This window comes from Anser anser (genome assembly GCF_964211835.1).
Source record: "Anser anser genome assembly, chromosome: 13".
NCBI classification, from domain to species: domain Eukaryota; kingdom Metazoa; phylum Chordata; class Aves; order Anseriformes; family Anatidae; genus Anser; species Anser anser.
The window spans coordinates 10,724,751-10,743,360 of NC_139734.1; the positions used below are offsets into that span (position 1 = coordinate 10,724,751).

General features: G+C 41.1%; 1 protein-coding gene across 16 annotated transcripts in view; it reads right to left on the reverse strand.

Annotated features, from left to right (window-relative positions):
- The window catches only part of AFF2 (ALF transcription elongation factor 2), a 426,609-nt gene that overhangs the window by 136,741 nt on the left and 271,258 nt on the right, over positions 1–18,610 (reverse strand). For all 16 annotated transcript variants that reach the window (XM_083797145.1, XM_083797153.1, XM_083797147.1 and 13 more), the window contains one exon: positions 10,960–11,004. In XM_083797145.1, coding sequence (XP_083653271.1) covers positions 10,960–11,004 — 45 coding nt within the window. The remainder of the gene's footprint in view (positions 1–10,959; positions 11,005–18,610) is intronic.

Below are 18,610 nucleotides of genomic sequence, written 5' to 3' on the forward strand. Positions count from 1 at the left end.
TCTTTTTGAAGATTAACTTGTGTATTAAGTGAAAGATACTATAAAATGACAATGCTGCTCAAAAGGAGACAGAATGATACATTTAGTGAAATTCCCAGTCTAAGCCTTTTCAAAGAGAACAAGCAGTTAGTATAACATTCCTAAGGGTTCCTGTATCCTTTCAAACATGATAGCTTTCTTGTAGTTTACACTTATCACATTAAGAAAAATGGTAATGAGGAGATTATGACAACTTCTTTTAAAAGCAACAATAACTCAATTGCCAAGGAAAAAATGAAGAGTGATAAATATTTTCATGGAAAGAAGCCTCCAGTGAATGGCTCAGTGCTGAAGCCGTGCAGTTTTTTCCTGAACTCAGAAACAACAAGAGGCTGCTCTTCAAAAAATAAAAAATAAAATAAAAATCTGAGCACCAGTTTTCATTTCATTGGTAAAACACTCCTTTTTCAGATAAACTGGCAGCTCAGGCCTCTTATTGACTAGATTAGGGACTCAAAAGGTTAGAAACGATAAAATACTGGAATAAGTGGGAAGGGATTAATTGGCTAAATTAAAAAAAAAAATCACTACTGGGACTGTTCTGCTACAAACCAAACACCAAGTCTTTTTTTTTCTGAAGCTCAGGAGAATATTGTTAAAGGTTACTGTACCTTGGGGTGTGGGATGCAAACATATTCTTTAACAGGATATACTCATGGAAAAGAAATTCATGGACTACAAAGCCTAAAGGGGCCTTTAACACTCAGTGCTGGTATAATAAATTCCAACGGAAGATCTCAAAGCATTCCTCACAAGAGACAGTACCCCAACTTTCCAGATTGGCTCCAGTAGAGGAAATCTTTAAAGAAGAGCTGTAAATTGTTTAAAACAGGGTTTCTAGCGACCTTGCTCTAGGAGCCCTGGTAAGCAAAAGAGTAACACAGCCAGCAGAATAAACAGGGCATGCAGAACGTTGAACAAACCCAAACCTGGGCACCTAACTCTGAACTTCACGCTCATGTTTGTAGTCAGTTTTTATCTCTTGCCTCTGAACAATGGTCATCAAACACCTGGATGCTTTGAACTAATAAAACCATCTTCTTTCCTAATACTACAGGCTGACATTTTCTTCAGCTGACTTTCTGCAAGGCTGGGTGCCTGGATGACTGCTTTTAAATCAAAAAGAAATGTGAGAAATTCCTTGGCAAAAAAAAAAATATATATATATATATATGTACATACAGCATTCTGGTCAGATTCTCTAGCTATCCAAAGAAATTGTTACACAGCTGACATAAATCAATGTGGCAGGATCTACAGGCTAATTAAACAAATGTGACAATTTTAATGTGACAATTTGAAAACGCTCAGAAGTGCCTCCCATCCACAGTGTGCATTCTTCTCAAATGCTTATTAAAAGCCATGTACTGTATTAAGAAATTGAAAGGAACTTATATATTCAATAAAAAACACAATTATAAGTACAATTTGAAATATATAGCTCAAATAGATTGGAAGTTCATGAGGTTTCTCAGAACATTAAATTCAATGACACACTTTCCTTAAAGAAATGTTAGAAATTCTCTATAGAAATGGATAAGCCTCAGTAACAGTATAATTTTAAATATCTGATTGAGCCTGGCTTTTGCACAGTTATAACACCAATGATTCCAACTCAAGACCTCTGTGCATCTTGCTAGGAACTAATTTAACTTCCCTGTGCAATGGCAGTGTGGGTGAGGTTCTGCTTCCCCATTTCACTGAAGGAGCATCTCAATGTTATACAGAAAGGCTAAAGGTATAATGTTTTATTGGAGTGTATATAGTCAAACATTTATCAAGAGGACGTTCAAAGAGATGGAAAGATGGACCATATCAGTCTTTTACTGGCCGGGTGTGCTCTGCAGACTTTGCCAGCTGAAACAATCTCCACAAGTATGAAGGAAGACGTCTTCAGAAAGCTGACTATGCTGCAGAAATGTCTTAAAACCTACAGATTAATAGCAAGTAGCAAAGAAATAAGTTACTCCTACACTAAAAAGGTGAGGTCCAGAGTTGTTTTCCCTACAGAACATGGAACAACTTGAACTTAAGATGTCTGAAGGATGGCCTTCCCATATTGCTTTGCAAACCCCATGGAGGCTGGCAAGGCCGACAGTGTCTCACCACATCACTCCTCCAAAGGAAAAGTCTGCCTGCTCACCCAGGGGGGTCTCTCCAGAGGAAACACATTTTGGCCCATGTCTCAACTGGTGTCTGTAGTCTTGACTAAGAAGAAGAGATCAGGAGCAACTTGGGTTAAATTTAGACTGCAGTACATAAAGGAAATGGCAACAGAAATCCTGGATATCTGCTACAACAGAACACTGCTCATCCATTTAGTCTAATATCAAGAATGAGATTCAAAACCTTAACTTCAGGACTTTTTCCTTCACCTTCCTGTCTAGCCTTATCCTACCTCTGTTTCTGTCGGCAAACCACAAATGCATAATTTAGCCTCCACGAGCCCCACCAGCTTCTTCAGCAGTGCTGACTTACGGGAGGCTTCCCACCCAGCCCTTAAATCTGCAATACTTGCCCCCAGGCAAATGAGATAAAGAGCTCAAAGAAGGCACTACAGGCTTTGTCATTTCACACCAAAATTGTTTCTAAAGCATGCACTCATTCCAGAAAGCCTAACTCGATTTTAATGTTTTCAATGTCTTCATTCTGTGCCTAAAGCAATTTGTTATGTAGAGTACACATTATTAATCTACTTAAATGAAAGGTAACATTGCTAGCAGTTTAAACACTCAATGCCCATATTTAACCATGTTTCATTTTGACAGGACAAGATGAAATAACAGAAATGATTAATCTGAGACCAGAGGAATATTCTACTACCTATATTTCAAAATAGCACTTGATTTTTGTGCTTAATACTTTGGCAATAAGATGTGTAAGAGGAGCATACTAGCTTCAGGTGGCTTTTCTGCTTGACCTCACTAGATGCTGTGCCAGTATTTGTTGTTCCTCTTCATTATGGAATCTGCAGCAGTACTCCAAGACAGGAACCCAGAAGGCTCTGAAGTTCCTTATCATGTTTTTGAATAACATAAATTAATGCAGCCCACAAGGTCCTTGAGGGAGGATACCCGGTACAGATAGAGCCAAACACTAAAGCAGTGCAGAAGCGCTTAATATTTTCCGTTGAGTTCACCAGTTTGGTCCTTTTTTTTTCTTCATGGGAGCATACAAAAGGTCAAACTTCATCGGAAATCCAGATTCCTTGGGTCTGTTTTCTCTCGCCCTTTAACTCAAAGATAAAGGAGTTACTCTTTATTTACAATGATGAAAAGGGACAGGAAGTCAGGTCCCACGGGTCCACAAATCTGAAGTAGAAATTTTATGGCTCTGTAGTTCTATGATACTTTCCACTAAACTACAAGGTCCCATCAAATGTTTTTCCCACTTTTTTTTTTTCTTTTCACTCCTAGTTATTTCCGGACTTACAAAAGTTGGAAGTATTTGAAAAGGTAGAACATGAAGTTACCAAAACTTTTAAGTGCCACAGAGGATGCACCCGGTCTTCTGCAGAAGCTGTGAAACTTACCATCGTCTTTGCCTCCAAGACAGTGACTGTGCTTGAATCACTCTCTCGTTCTGAACTGGTGTTTTGAATGTTATTTTTTATATTTTCATCATAACGGAGCACTGAATCAGAGTGAACATGCTGAGCATGTAACATGCTGCCATCCATATTGGATTATTTTTGAGGTGATTGTCAGTGAAGAAGAGAAACTAGAAGTGGTTAGGTTTGGTGCAAGAGAGGCTGGAGAACTTGGAAAGCAGAAGAGAATTAGCAGGTTTGCATTTAGTAGAAGGAGATGGCAGTCCTTTCAATCTCTGCAGAAGCAGCAATACATGTCCAAATGTCCATGATGTCAGTTCACTTTAGAGTAATTTTAATAGCAATGGCAAATCTGGCAGTGATAACAGAATTATGTAATACTACTGAAATCAGCGATATTTCAATTTGGCACTACAAAAAAAATGATAAAATATTATGTTTAAGGAGATAAGAAAATAGAATACTGAGTTCGACATAGGTGCACTGCAGTCTCTTTCCTTTCCTGAATACCTTTTGTAATCTTTTTTTTTTTTTTCTTTTGTTTTGTTACAGTGTGGATATGCTGCAATAGACCCACATAATGATCAGATTTTACATTTCTAAGTTCTTCACTAAATAATTTCTTTGATACTGCTATGAAAATAAACCCTTTTTCCTGCAGGCTGGAATCAGATCTTGCTTGTCTGCTCTGACAAAGGTCTAATCTTTTGCTGCCTTACATCTTGAAGAGGCACTTATCCCTATACCATGCAGGTGCAAAATACCACCTTTCGAATACAGAAACACTGCACACCCACGTGCATTTGTCAGATCAGTCAACCTTTTCTTTCCATCCCATCCCCAACAGCATGAAGTCTGCTTTGCACTGATCTGGCAGTACAAAGCAGGTTTCTAATATGCATCTACATCACAAGTGAACTCCTCGCACACCCTGCCTGTGCCATGCCAGCAGTGCAGCTGTGGCCCACGAAACCTACCGAAGAAGCTAAGTACTTGAGCACTGACTCATGCCAACCTCCTACTCAGCTAGCTTAAAGTTAGCTCTGAAGTTTCTACATTATGTACCTCAAGTTAATACAGACAGCCTGGGGATAATGCTCCTGAGGTGCCTTTCTCATGGGTGACATCATCATGTTGTCACTTAACAGTGAATGGCCAAAAGTTTGAATAATCCTGTGCTGCTGTGTTTGGGTGCAACTTGCGGTGGCCAAGATGAGCCTTCATGCCGAGGGTCTGCTCTAGGCTGGGAAGACCTAAGGCTTCCAACTCCCAGAGAACCTTTTGCTCTTCAAGACTATGCCAGGCTGTCTTCAAACGACTTCAACTATTGATCTCAATGTGCCTGTGCGTATATGGCTAGACAGTGCAAAAAAATGTTGGGAAAAAGCTTCTTTTGACCTTCCTGGAATTGTGGATGAACACTTATGGTAGCACTGAGATGAGAACTGAGCTGGTCATTGACTGAACCAGGAAAGAGCTGCTCCAAAGAACTACTTAGCATTTCCATTTTTCTGGAGTAGAAACGCATCCAGAGGGTCATCAGAGTAAAGGACTAGTTGCTGCTCTCGTGTATGCACAAAGTAATGTGGGATAACTCCTTTTTATTTTATAACAACATCAGCAACATAGATGGAGTTGCTGCCAATTCATACCAGTGTGGGAGGAAGAAGAATTTAATGAACTCAAATGAGATCAGAGGTCAGTGGAATTACCCCTTGATTTATTTCGGTGTAAGAGCAGAAACTGTTTCTGTGTCCATTCAGAAAATGTTGGTAAAAAGCTGAAAATGCACTGGCTTGGCAATTGCTAAGAAATTAATAGTTTTTACCCATTCAAATCTTTCTGTGCATCAGCAATGTCTAAAGAAAAAAAAAAAAAAGAAAAGCTACACTTGTAACCCATTGCCTTTTTCAAAGCAGGCTATTACCTGTTCCTTGCACGCTTCCAAAGGCTGCACGCCAGACAAGGGACAAAGGCCACAGATACACATTTACACGTGGGTTAACTTTTCAATCCATTTTTTCATTTCAACAGAAATAATAAATCACCTTATCCTGGAGAAAGAAGCAGCTTGACACAAAACATACGGTGCCGGGCTATTTTTATAGCACACCTAAGACATATAGGGATTCATTTATTTACTCAGCTATTTAAAAGTGGCTACTCTTACTCATTCTCTGGACAGCTAAATGCCAGGTTGCTAAGTTACTGTTACTTGACATCATCTCCTCCCCAACGTGTTCCCACATTTGACAGGTTCACATGATTTACTAGGCCAGTCAGCTCGTTATTCACTTGTCCAATGACGTCTGGATAATCATTTTAAATTCACATCATGTCCTCCCCAGCAAGCCCCCAGATTCCACTTGAAAATATTTAAACTGCTTGTCAGCTACTAAGTGCATTTGTAACCACACCGGACAGCATACCTGTATTTTTCAAATTACAATTATTATAATTATGTTTAGCAACGTTCTTCAATGTCGGTTTGCATTTTAGAAGAGAAAACAATTACTGAGGGGCAAATAATGGGCTATATCTGTTACAGTCTAATTTTGCCCTGTGAACAGCTCACCTCAGCTATGGATGATACATATTAAATCCATTAGTGCTTTCAATTGGCATGAGGAAGGTAATACTACACATAATTTACCCAGTCAAGGGCATTCTCACCTGCTGATCAATTTACATATTCTCCAATGTCATTAGACAGGAGCTAGTCATCAGAAGAATAGAAGACCATACAAATTACAGACTTTGCTCGTTTGACTCCAGTCTTTTTTATTCTAATTACAATCTAAATTATATCTAGGATTTGTTTTACTTCCAGACTAGAAAGCTTTTAATTAATATCACAGCTGTCCACATACCATCAGAAGTCCACTGAGTTACTTGATGCCTTACTACAGCGAATATGTACCTACAAGAATTCTTTTGTTCCTCTAAGCAGGGCCAGATTTTCAGACAGAAGCGCCTGCCCAGATGGTTAGCAACACAGACACGATAGCTTCATGTACACAGACCACAGCCTCACTTCCGCAGGATTACATCTAAACAATTGCCCAAACACCTAGCCCAAATTTTCAATTCACACTACAAGTCCTCAAGAAATTTGATTTAAAAGATTTCCTTTCTTTTCTCTGCAATGTCATATGCTTATCACCCCCTTACCCAGAGGCAAAGCAATGCTAAGGGAGGTCCCTTCTGTGCTCTGTAGGCAGAAAAAGGGTCCTGCTAATTTGTACCCAGTGTCACACAGCCGTACACTACGCACACCCCTAGGTCTGGATCAGCACACCTTCAAATAATGTGCAACGACAGCAAGGCACACTGATACAGAGCACTGATATAAACAGCACAAGTAACAGCTCTAGAATATTGGTTTAAAATGTCAGTTCTCCCTCCCCATCTGCACTTGGTATCACAACATTTCAATGAATTCATCTTTCAGTGGCTGCACATAGCAAGTGACAACTTAATTTAAATCTATATTAATAAAAGACGAGTTACACACGCACCCACTGTTGATTGCCTATCTTCCACGTTAGCCACATGTTCAAAGCCATTATGTTGGTTTCAAAAATTAGTCACATTTGGAACAAAAATAAAAGTATACCGGCCATCATTCAGCTTCATCTTTTAATTTGGTGTTAGAAACCTGTGTTGAATGCAGATCTCCTGTCTAACATCTATAGCTTGGCCTTAGCTGTACAACAGAGATTTTAATTTATCTTATTGTATTTTGTTTTAATTTTTAACAACCTTCTCAGCCATCCTTGTTAGAAAAGCAAAATCAACAGGAGACTGGACTGCCATTAACCTTTGGTTGTAATATCATGAACAGTCCTTAAAGCAGTTACACAAGATGACATAAGTGGCTAAGTGTTTCAGGAAATCTGAAGGACTGTGAAATTTTGTCTCTTAAGACTCAGGGGTCTGAGTGGACTCAAGACCTTTCCCCTCGCTCAGCTGGAAAGTTTTTACCATAAACCCAATTAAACACTTTTTTTTCTTTTGGTTGGTTGGTTTGGCTTTTTTTTTTTTTTTTTTTAGGAGAAATAAAAAAGACAGATTAGGAATTGCAAGCCTCTACAATTACAGAAGCCATTAATCAAGTTCAGCTTGAAAAAAGAGCTCTGTAAAATCAGAGGTCACAGCTTAGCTTAGGTCCCTCTTACTTGTAAAGTCTAGAAAAAAAACCTGCAAGAGTTACTATGCCTTTCTGAGTGGTAAAACTGAATTAAGCCACTTAATTTCCTGACTTAAAAAAGGAAGAAAAGAAGCCCAAACTTCAGGACATGCAATGCCAGGGCAGCGTGGGAGGAGGCGAGCGGTAAGTGCGGTCCTGCAGCTCTTGGGGTACACAGCTCAGCAGCGGACATGGCCAGGAGCAGAAATTGCCAGTCCTCGCCAGCCGCTTGCTAAGCAGCTGCAGGAGTGACACCGAGTACAATGGTGTCACTTTGGATTAAAAACTGCATACGTGAATGCGTAACGCAGCCAGTGTTTGGGGCTGAACTCTCTTTTCTGTTGCAGGGACGCGAGTGCTATTGTGCAAGCGATGTTGAGGCAGCAGTAAGTAAAATAAGCTCCGTTTACTTCAAACTCACACAGTTGGCCCGAATGCATACTGTTACACCCCCACCTACCTACCTTTGGGACATCACTGCCTTGTAATCCTTCTTGTGTTTATCGCTGCAACATCCCTGACAGGGATACAAATGTTAATACCTTTTTTATACTTTTTTTTTTTTTTAACCTGGGGAAGCTGCCACCAGAGAGCTAAGGCCCACATTCCCAAAGGCTTTTCAGAGCCTAAGTAAATGGCCCCAGTAAGCCAGAACATATCTGTCAGGGCTGGGAACTTAATCCAGGTTCTCAAAGGAAAAATTGCTGCTGCAACCAGGGGTTGTCCTTTCAGCCTGAATCTCCTGACACAGGCCTTCCACAGGAAGCCCACAGACTGGATTTTGACCGCTGCTGAGCATCACCTTCTCTCTTTTTTTTCACTCTGACCTATCAAGTAGAATATGATGCTCTGCATGCAGCCAAAGCACATTTCCCACTAGCTTATTCCGCAATATATATTTGACAACAACAAAGCCATCGACAAAACTCAGGTACTTCTACAGCACGTGTGCTTCAGCACCACACAAAGCTGAAAGCCTGAAATGCTGCCATCGAAGGCAGCCGGTCGGAGCTGGGCCTTGCTCAGCCTTTGACGGGCAGCCACAGAAGCGGCTCTGTGATCAGCAGCTTTCACACACCCAGGGTCTCGCTGGCAGCCTGCTTGCAGGCTGGTTACAAGGAGGCTGCAGACAGCCTGTCAGCGCCCAGAGCTGCCTGACGCCATGCCAACGCCTCACTAGGCCGCCCTCACCGCATCGTGGCACTCAAAGCCCAGAAGTGCATGGGGCAAGGCAGCACGTGCCCCAGGCGAGCCGTGGCTGAGTGCCCACAGTGTGCTGAGCCCATCGCTGCTCTCTGCCACGGACAGCTTCATATGCTCCTTGAGACGGCTTCTGGCTATGCCCACAGCTGTGGCCAACCGGTTTGCACCGAGGCTGGATGGCAAGGTTGGGCAGCACCTGCACCCAACAGTCAGGAAAGATCTGCCATGCTGTATGCCTTGCAGGTGCCCACTACTTGCCCTCTGCAGCTCCCAGAGATGTGGAGACCTGCCAAATCCCTGCTCTGTCCCCCCAAAAGTCCCCCTGAGTTTAACAGTCTACTGATGGCGGGAGGTGCTGTCTGTGGCAGCAGGGACTCTGCAGTTGATCCAAACCCGCTGACCATGATACAAAGACTTGTGCCAATCCCCGCAGGTTTCAGAAGGAAGCCTGGGAAATTCTGTCCCTGTTTGTTGACTCAAATTATAGTCGTGGGGTAGGAAACAGGATCACCTCCTCTTGATCAGAAAAAAGACATTTCTGCTTCCTGTGATTTATATGCACTGTTCCCACATTAAAACTGTCACCTGGATGATTGATTCCTGAAATTTGCTACATCACATTTCCCTTTGATGCTGCCTACTGAAAACAACTGCTTTCCCCAGCTAACAAGTCATTCATTACAACTATAGTAATGAGCCTAATTGAATTATATAAACAGGGGAAGAAGATACTTTAAATGTACCAAGTATTTCACACTGCCTTTCAACATTTTTTTGTTGCTTTTTCTCCCTTAGTGTTCTGTAAGTAATAAACTGCTGCTCACTTTGAACGCTAAAACTAAATTTTATTTATTTCCTCACATTCGTTGCTGCTGGGTGTGCACACAGACACATATTCCTCTGTTACTACAGGTCTGCACGTGCATGCTCGCCTGCTGCTTTGACTTCTGCAGAAACACTGACAACTCGTAAGGACTCGTAAGGACATCAATGCTGTCCCGAGATGATGCGTGTATAGAAAACTGGAACAAGTTTCCACACGAACAATTGTACTGAGGATTGCAATAAACACTGCAAAGTCTACTTCATTTTATGAGCAAGAATATGTCCGTGTCTTTGTTAGTGTGTTTGACACAACTGCTGCACTTCGCTTCAGGTCTGGGTGAGTTTGCACCAATTGCTCTTATAGAAAAGTATATGGCCAGCACAAATTCCCACTGAAATTTTATCCCCTCTACACTGAAACCATCAGGTGGGCTGGTAATCCCAGGGAGGCAGCTCCGACAGATGGGAAACTCACACCACGAGGATAAAACCCTAAAACCCAGATAGGAACTGGTGGGTTGCCGACCTTCCCACAGACAAATCTCACTGCCAACAGGGGACCCCAGATTTGGGGTGTTGAGGAAAAGCCCATCTTACACTTAAGATAAGGCAGATTTACACGTATACAACTCATTGTCCATGCTCCCTCTTTCTTGTTATATCTTCTTGTTGCAATTAACTGCAAAAAACTGCTCAGTTTGCAGCGACTGTTTTCATTTTCTATATTCAAGCATTAACCAGAGCTCCCAGCAAAGAAGATCTTTAACAAATCCATGAGTGCTGGGAAACTGCAGTGGGGGGGGAAGAAGGACAATTGTAGGCCAGTATAGGAGAATTAAGGCAACTCCACCTCAGGGCGGGAGAGAAATGCATTCTGGAGAGAAGAGAAATTGAGAGCTTAAAAAGCACAGGAAGGGGTGTAAATGCTGACCAAGACAAGTTGCAGATGTACTGGGAGAAGGAATATTAGAACTGACCTTACCCAGTAAGGAGGATCCTGAGCCTACAAGACTGTGTCTTTTTCATACAAACCCACTAATGTGTTATTATTTAACTACGATGTTAAAGACAGCCATATAACACTTCTCCATGAAAGATGAAATAAGAGCACTACAATTATTAAAAAGACACAAAAGCAAAGAGTATTACTCACCCGCAATATTTCTTCCACACAGCTGGAGTCATTGGGAAGGGTAACCTAGGTTTAAAGAAAAAAAGAAACGTTTAGTCAGGCACTGGATGCAAAGTTCAGTGGCTAACTATACAGGTGAAGAGCTAACAAGCAACTTCCTTTGTTTGAAGACTGCTGTATCCATGCTTGCTGCCTACCAAATTTTCCTGTTCAGATCAACAAAAATCATCAGCAGGACTCATTTTGTCACTTTTTTTTTTTTCTTTTGCAGTGCTTTGTGCTAGGAATGACATTTTTGAAGCAATAAAGTACTCTGATTTCCTCACAGTTGAGAACTGGCACAAGAATTGCCTGAAACTTCTGTAATTGAAGAAGATCCCACTGTTACTCCTATCAGCAACCTTCAGAGAGAACGCGAGGCTTGGTTTAACGTGCAGCAGGCTGCAGTGAAGGACAGAGGTGGTAACACTTAGGAGAAAGCTGTTATCATCAACTATCTTATCCTACAGTTTAATACGCTAACAGCCAAGACGGCTCTTAAAACTTGAACACATACTGTAGTAAAATACTGGTTGGACTATAAGGGCAGCTGCTGATGTCGCTTGCTTCATTGGCCTGTTTCAGGTTAAGTATCATGTTAAGACTGAACAGCACACAGGAATCCAGCTCAAGAGGCTTGACAGATATCCCTTCTCCCCTTAGAAAGACACATTATGTTGATGCACACAACCAGACCCATGCACACACGCAATGCTGCCCTTAACTTCTTCCAATTGAATATACTCGTTTAAATGGTATACTCGTTTAAATGGTTCAAGAACAAATCCATACAGCTACAAAAGTCAAACACCAAGAAGATCTATTAGGTCAGCACGTTCATTCCCTACTGCTGTAGCACACTTTCCCCATATTTTCTAGTACTGTGTCTAGTCTAACTCAAAAACCGTAGGGAAATGATCTCCTATTCCTTCATTTAATAAAATGTGGAGTAGCATTTTAATCTATTTGGCCCTTTTTTGTGATAACTAGTTAAAATTCTGCTTTCAGAGTCACCTCAGCCTCTCTGTAGAGCCCTTCCAGCTACTCACTTCCCTTTTCACTTACACCATGCATAGATACGTAGAATTATAGTCCACTTTTTCTGAATATTGTATGTTCAACGTTTACCTTCTTTCCCAATAAGCAAGATTTTCCATTCCCTTGGCTTATTTTCCCACTGTTCTCTGAATTTCCAACAGTTCATCAATATCTTGAAAAAGATGTACTGAAGTGAACATGACCGCCCTGGAGGAGTATCAGTGATTTTATCTATGTCAGCAACTACAGATTATCATTTTCCATAATGACATTTAAAAACACTCATCCAAACAAAGAAAAAGATTTATCTTTTGTCCCAGTTTCTACTCTACTCAAATTCTACCCAACAACCCTAGGCTGAAAGCTTCCAGTGGACGGTCAGCATTAACTGCCATAGGCCTGGATTCCACTTTCATACTGCATTTCTTGATATTCCAGCACTTCATTGTCCTTCCCCTGATACACTCAATTAAATTTTCCTTAAATCACTTCTTTTTCCTCTCAATGTCTCTAAGTTCTTTGCTAATCTGTGTTTTCCATACCTCATACTTAACTTCCCTTTCAGAGAGGAATATAGTTAACTTTAAACAAAATATCCCTCAGATTAGCAAACATGGGCATTACTGCACTGTGCAGTGGGATAATAGAAGTACATATGTCTCTGATACATTCCTGATTTTTTTCATTGAAAAATTAGTATGTTGGAATATGAGAAAACAAAACAAGTATTCCCCCAATACGCTTGCAGCATACACACCAACCACAAAATCTCTCGCAGCGGTAACAGGAGCAGCTCAAGATCCAGCCGAGTTGGTCAGACTGGGAAAAGTGAGAGCAGCAGAGGTACAGAAGCCCTTTCTTTACTTCTCTCTCCTCCCTCCTGTTACACATGCCATTTTCAATGGTTAGCCAAGACACCGTGTGTATTCCTTTGTTTAAAAATGTCATAATTGTGCCACGGCCTTAACACAGGGCAGACCACGCTCTTACTTGCTTCACAGAGCTCTTCCAACCCACAGCCCTGTTTAAGTTTATGTTACTTCAGAACTAATGATGATGATAATAATAAACATACCATTCTACTTTAATAAAGCCCACTATATATTATGCAATCACAACCAGCTTCTGCTGGCAGCGCTTGCTAATAACTTTAAATGTTCATGCATCAATTTAATTGTGTTAATGGCAAAGAAGATTTTAATGGCTTGACAGAACTTTTGTTCCCTTTGGCACTGCTTTGTTTTGAATCACTGGTATTAAAGTAATGCAAGATGTCAAAGTGCTGTGATTGTCATATAGGGAGATCCAAGTAGGAGCTAGCACAAAGAAGAAAACATTTAGATTGATGCAAACATTAAAAGAATAATTATTACAACATGGCTATCAGAGAGAAGATCAATGTAAGAGTCTTTCAGTACGTTACTATTAATGGATTTCTCAAGAAATGAGACCATTTTTCTAAATCCATGCTGCAGTTGCACATTCGAAGAGACTTGAAAGGCACAGGTCTATTAGAGACTTAGAAAACCCCAGGGAAAAAAAGAAAAGGAAAAAGCAACCTTCCAAACTTTCAAAGTATGAATTAAAAATTGCAGGTTAATTGCCTATAAACATTTGCATTCAGCAAACAAGTGCAAGCATGCCCACATGGCCCACCACAGATTGATCAGGAGAGAGTGAACCACAGCAAATGGTGTATTCATCACCTACCCAAGTACTAGTGCTATAACAAATTGTTTGTACCATTGCCATATTCATCCAGGAGTTTAATCAAGATTGGACATCCCATGTAACTACTTTCCTAATTTAATAAAAATCTAGCTGTTAGAAAGTATTACGTGATTTTCCACCCTCTCTCTTTTTTAGCTTTCATCAGTTACCAGATTCCAGTCCAGAGGACCACAGCTTTCATTTGTGCATGCTTTTGGTGCTTCTTGTCCCATGTGAGTGGTGTGATCTAACCCAGCCAAAAGGACAGATTCCAGGATTTTTGCCTCCATATGACTGAGCAGTTACGTCTCACATCATGAGCTGCCCTCTCAGCCAGCTCGAGCTCCGGACTGAAGAACAGTTAATATTACATAAGCTGCAGATCTAAGTCCTGAGGTAATGTAACTTCAATCAAAACAAAAAGATTTCACAACAGCTACATGCTACACTGAACTTATCTTTCAATTTCATTTTAATCTGGCAAAACTCTTTTGCATCAAAATGCTTCATGTTTACTTTTAGATATTGCTTCCAGGCTTAAAAAAGGGAAAAGAAAAAAAAAAGGGGGGGGGGAAAAAAAAAGAAAAAAGAAAGAAAAAGTCAGATGGTCAAAATCTACCAGCTAGCATTATAAGGCTCTCTTCACATTTCAGTCTCATAAGAGAAAGAACAGAACTTAAATGACGTGGAACCAAAGGTTTAATGTATGGCTTGGACGGCTCAGTGCTAAACTTTAAAGAGAGCGAAGGAGGGCAGAAATATAAGAGTGAGGGAATAATAGCTTTAATGTTATGCAGATCAAGTGACATTGGGTGAATGGTTACAATATCTGATGAGTCATGTTGATCTAACCTTCCATTTATTCATTCATCAGTTCCTTGACCACTCTTACCTCCTGGACAATTTATAACCTGCATGAGATCAGATTTTGTTTTTGTGGCCACAGAAAAGTCACATAAAGTCTCTTTTCTCTTTTTCTTTCCTGTCTGTATTTTACACCAGACAGCAGGCATTTCTTGAAAATGTTAGCAACAAAATCTTCCAAAAGACACATCAGAAAAGTCTTAAAACTTCAAATGTGGTGCTGAAAAGCAGAAATGAATCATGTCTTTGCGAGAACTGACCGACCACATTTCCACCTGAATAAACTTTGGGAATAATCTGGCTCTAGTGGTGCACAACTGGCATTCAACAAGCAATCTCTTGTTCTTATCTTTGTTTTATTGGAAAGACAAATGTAGCATGTTACGTGATTGTAGGAACCCACTCCCACCTCTTGCATATGAGCACCTATGTGCTTGTACATCGAGAGCTCCACTTTCATTGTCATCTTCTTTATCAAGGGACACATTCTGACTCTGGGCAGATGAAGCTCATACTACTGTTTACTCCTTTGAACACAAATTGATTTTTCACTTGCTAGTAAGAAAAGATCCTGTGCATGAGCCTTGATTGATCATTTCCAGTGTGTGCTACACAGTGATAAGAGGAAAACACTTAGAAAACCAGATGCAGCAAAAACAGGTCTGTCAGCAGAAGCCTCGTCCTACGAATGCCTTCAGCTCCTGCCAGGCTTCTTAGGAACAGACGGTTCTTTATTATTATTATTATTATTATTATTGTTTATTTTTATTTATTTATTTATTTCGATTTTTACAAGTAGGAAAGGGATCAGGTAGTACTAAAACAGCAGGGTTTTGCAGATATGGTGGAAGAATGAGGCTTGTCTGAACTAGGTCTCAGGCCCATCAGAACAGTATGATCGGTGATGCCAGATCACAGTGGAGCCCCACCAAGTCCAGCACCCTTTGTGGGGACCAAGGTGGCAGTGGTGGCAGTGCATGGATCAATGTGTTGAACTGGGACAAGTTCAACAAACACTGGCTACAACTCTCCCTGTCTGCCAGCAAGATGGACTGAAATCCATGGCTGTTTAGTACAGCCAGATTTGGTTTGCATAAAAATTGACCAGGGGATTAAACTAGGTAAGAAACATGATTCTGAGGCTGTGTTTTCCTGTTATGGCAGCACTTGTGAATTTCAAATTGAATTTGCATTTGCATTTGGATTTTGTTCAAGAACTTCACAAAGTTCAAACACTGGTAAATTCCTGCACTTGGGTTGCAATAACCCAACGCAGCAGCACAGCCTGAGGGACGACGGTCTAGAAACCTGCTTTGTAAGCAAAGAGCCGGGGGGTCCTGGGGGACGACTGCTTGAACAGGACTCAGCAGTGTGCCTGGCACAAAGATGACCAGCCACATGCTGGCCTGTAACAGCAGAAATGTAGCCAGCATGGACAAGAGAAGTGATCCTTGCTCTCTGTGCTTGACTTTTGGCTTGCCAGGAAGAGAAACACACTGACGTGCTGCAGCAAGGTCCAGCTGAAGGCTTCTGACATGGCTAGGGGCTGGAGCTGGGAGAAGACAAGGCAAAAGGGAGATCGTACTGTTGTCTGCAGCTACCTCAAGGGAAAGTGTAAAGACGACAGATCCAGACTGTTCCCAGAGATTCGTGGATCAGATGAGAGGTGGCAGAGTCAAGCCACCATTGGAAATTCCAGCTCTTCATTGGGAAAACATTTTCCACTGGGAGGGTGGTCAGATGCAGGAGCAGGGATCAAAGACAAAGGGGAACTTCCATCCTTAGAGATGCGCACAGTTCAGCTGAACAACCTCCTGAACAAGCTGCAATAACTGGGCCTGAGCGGGAAGTTGGAGTAGATGACCTTTGAAGGTCCTTCCAACCCATATGAAACTATGATCTCTTTCTTGCAATATTCTCACTAAATATCTACAAAGATGCAAATATTTCACCTGCACTTGAAAGAAGTATACACCCACTCCTTTCCACCACCAGCTTTCCTCTGATGGCTATCAGTATCTGCTTGTGTGTTCAGGGTTCATTTCCCCTCTTTAGTCATTCCTGTATCTTTTCTAGACTTACCCCTTTTCAGATAGCCACCTGGCCCTCAGCTGTGATCTGGCTATCCATTTCTCCTCCCGAGGAAGACTGTTTCACATTTACTTGCAGTTAACTTCATACCACTGCACAGAGCCCACTGTTCTCATCTCCTTGGATTTTACAAATGATGCTTTTGTCTGCTTCCTGCCTTGCTAATATTTTGTCCCCAAAGGGTCATTCATGTTAAAGACACCTGAAATAGATGTCAAGCTAATCTCACTTGCTGGATGGATCTTGGCTCTTCCTTACTAACTTTAGTGCAAATGGGTATGAATGGGAGCAGCGAAAGAGCATGGAATGAATATTGCAGCCTAAGTGGTACTTTTTTTTGGATGTATTTGATATTCATGAGGTTATCACCAACATATATTAGTACTGTATGTTTGGGCTCTGGAGGAAACTGAATGAAGTCAAACATAGTGCTATTAAAAAAAGAGAAAATAGCTCCTTTGGTGTTCAGATACATACATGTGTTTTTCACAGGGTTATTAATTCTCAAGGGAGTAATTTGTGGGTTCCAAATAATGTATATTCACTGTTTTCCTTCAGTACCTCCACCATGCTGGAACCAGAAAGTACCATGAGAAGACTACATTTCCCATTATTTCAACCCAAAAAATATCTCCTGGGGCTTATTAAAAGGTCTGTGAAAATATATACTTTGTATATATAAAGAAATTAAGAGAGAAAGAAAAACTATTGCCTAAAACAAAATACAGAGAGCTGCTCCTCTGTTCCGCCTAATACAAACACTGCACTGTGAAGAGGTTGTGTGTGTCAAACAGGCATTTACTGGAGAACCTGGGAATGAGGAAAAGTTTTAAGGAGTGGACCAAGTTAGTTCATGTATTGAGGTAAGACAGCCTGGCCTGCAGTCAGTGCTGCTTTTTAGTGCTGGATGTAGAAGTATGTGCCTCTTCCATTGAGTAAAGCACATTTAGCTAGGAAAAACAATGTACTAGTGTGGTCCAAACTGTGACTGAATCAGACTCCCGCTTACTTTAGTGAACTTCCCTTAAAGGTCTCTAGTTGAGAAGCCAGAACTGCCCACAATGGGTACCTTCAGTTTTATACAAAAGCCAACGACTCCAACACACTCCCCTCCAGTCCCTTAAGTAAAAAAGGTGCCGCTACACCAACCTGGGGCACAGAGGTGCTACCCCACAATCTGGAAGGCATTACAGGTCCCTACAATGTACTCAGCCTACAACAACCTCCCAGTCGGAGCAACCTCAACTGCAAGGACGACATTTTTTCTCTGCCATTTAGTTCTGCTACAGCAACGTTTAAACCGGGCTGACCTGGATGTGATGATTATATTTTTCTTGTTCTTCCCAGTGCGTGTTCTATTTAGCCCATTTTTTCTTTTTCATTTCTTTGATGTTGTCTTTTAAAAATACTATTTCAATGTGGATCAGCATGAAATAGTCTCCATGAAAGCACAATATGCTGATGTTCAATTTAAACTCGATGGTTCTCCATTATTTTCATGCAGTAAATTGCCAAACTCTATTAGCGAGAGAAACCTGATAGAGTGATCTCTCACTTCAGGGTCTCCTGGGAGTAAGGCTGCATGTTTTACTTATGGAATATTCTGAATGCAGTATTTTAGAGGCTTGCTGTGATGATAATACCAGAGTAACCGGTAATGTCGGTATTCAGCCAGGTCCAACAAAAGTGCCATTTGCAGTACATTTGATTTGTGACCAAAATATTAACTGCTTGCATAGAGGCTGGTGCATCCCATTTAATATTGACAAAGAACAAACCAATTGGGAACTTAATAGTATTCCTTCCTTCCTTTCTGTCTCTCTTTTTCTCTTTCCTCAGTTTCCCCTCTCTTCCTCCCTCTCTTTCTCCTTCCCATCCTCCTCCACCCTCCAATGACTGTAAGTACTCATTTGCTTATAAAATGTAAGCA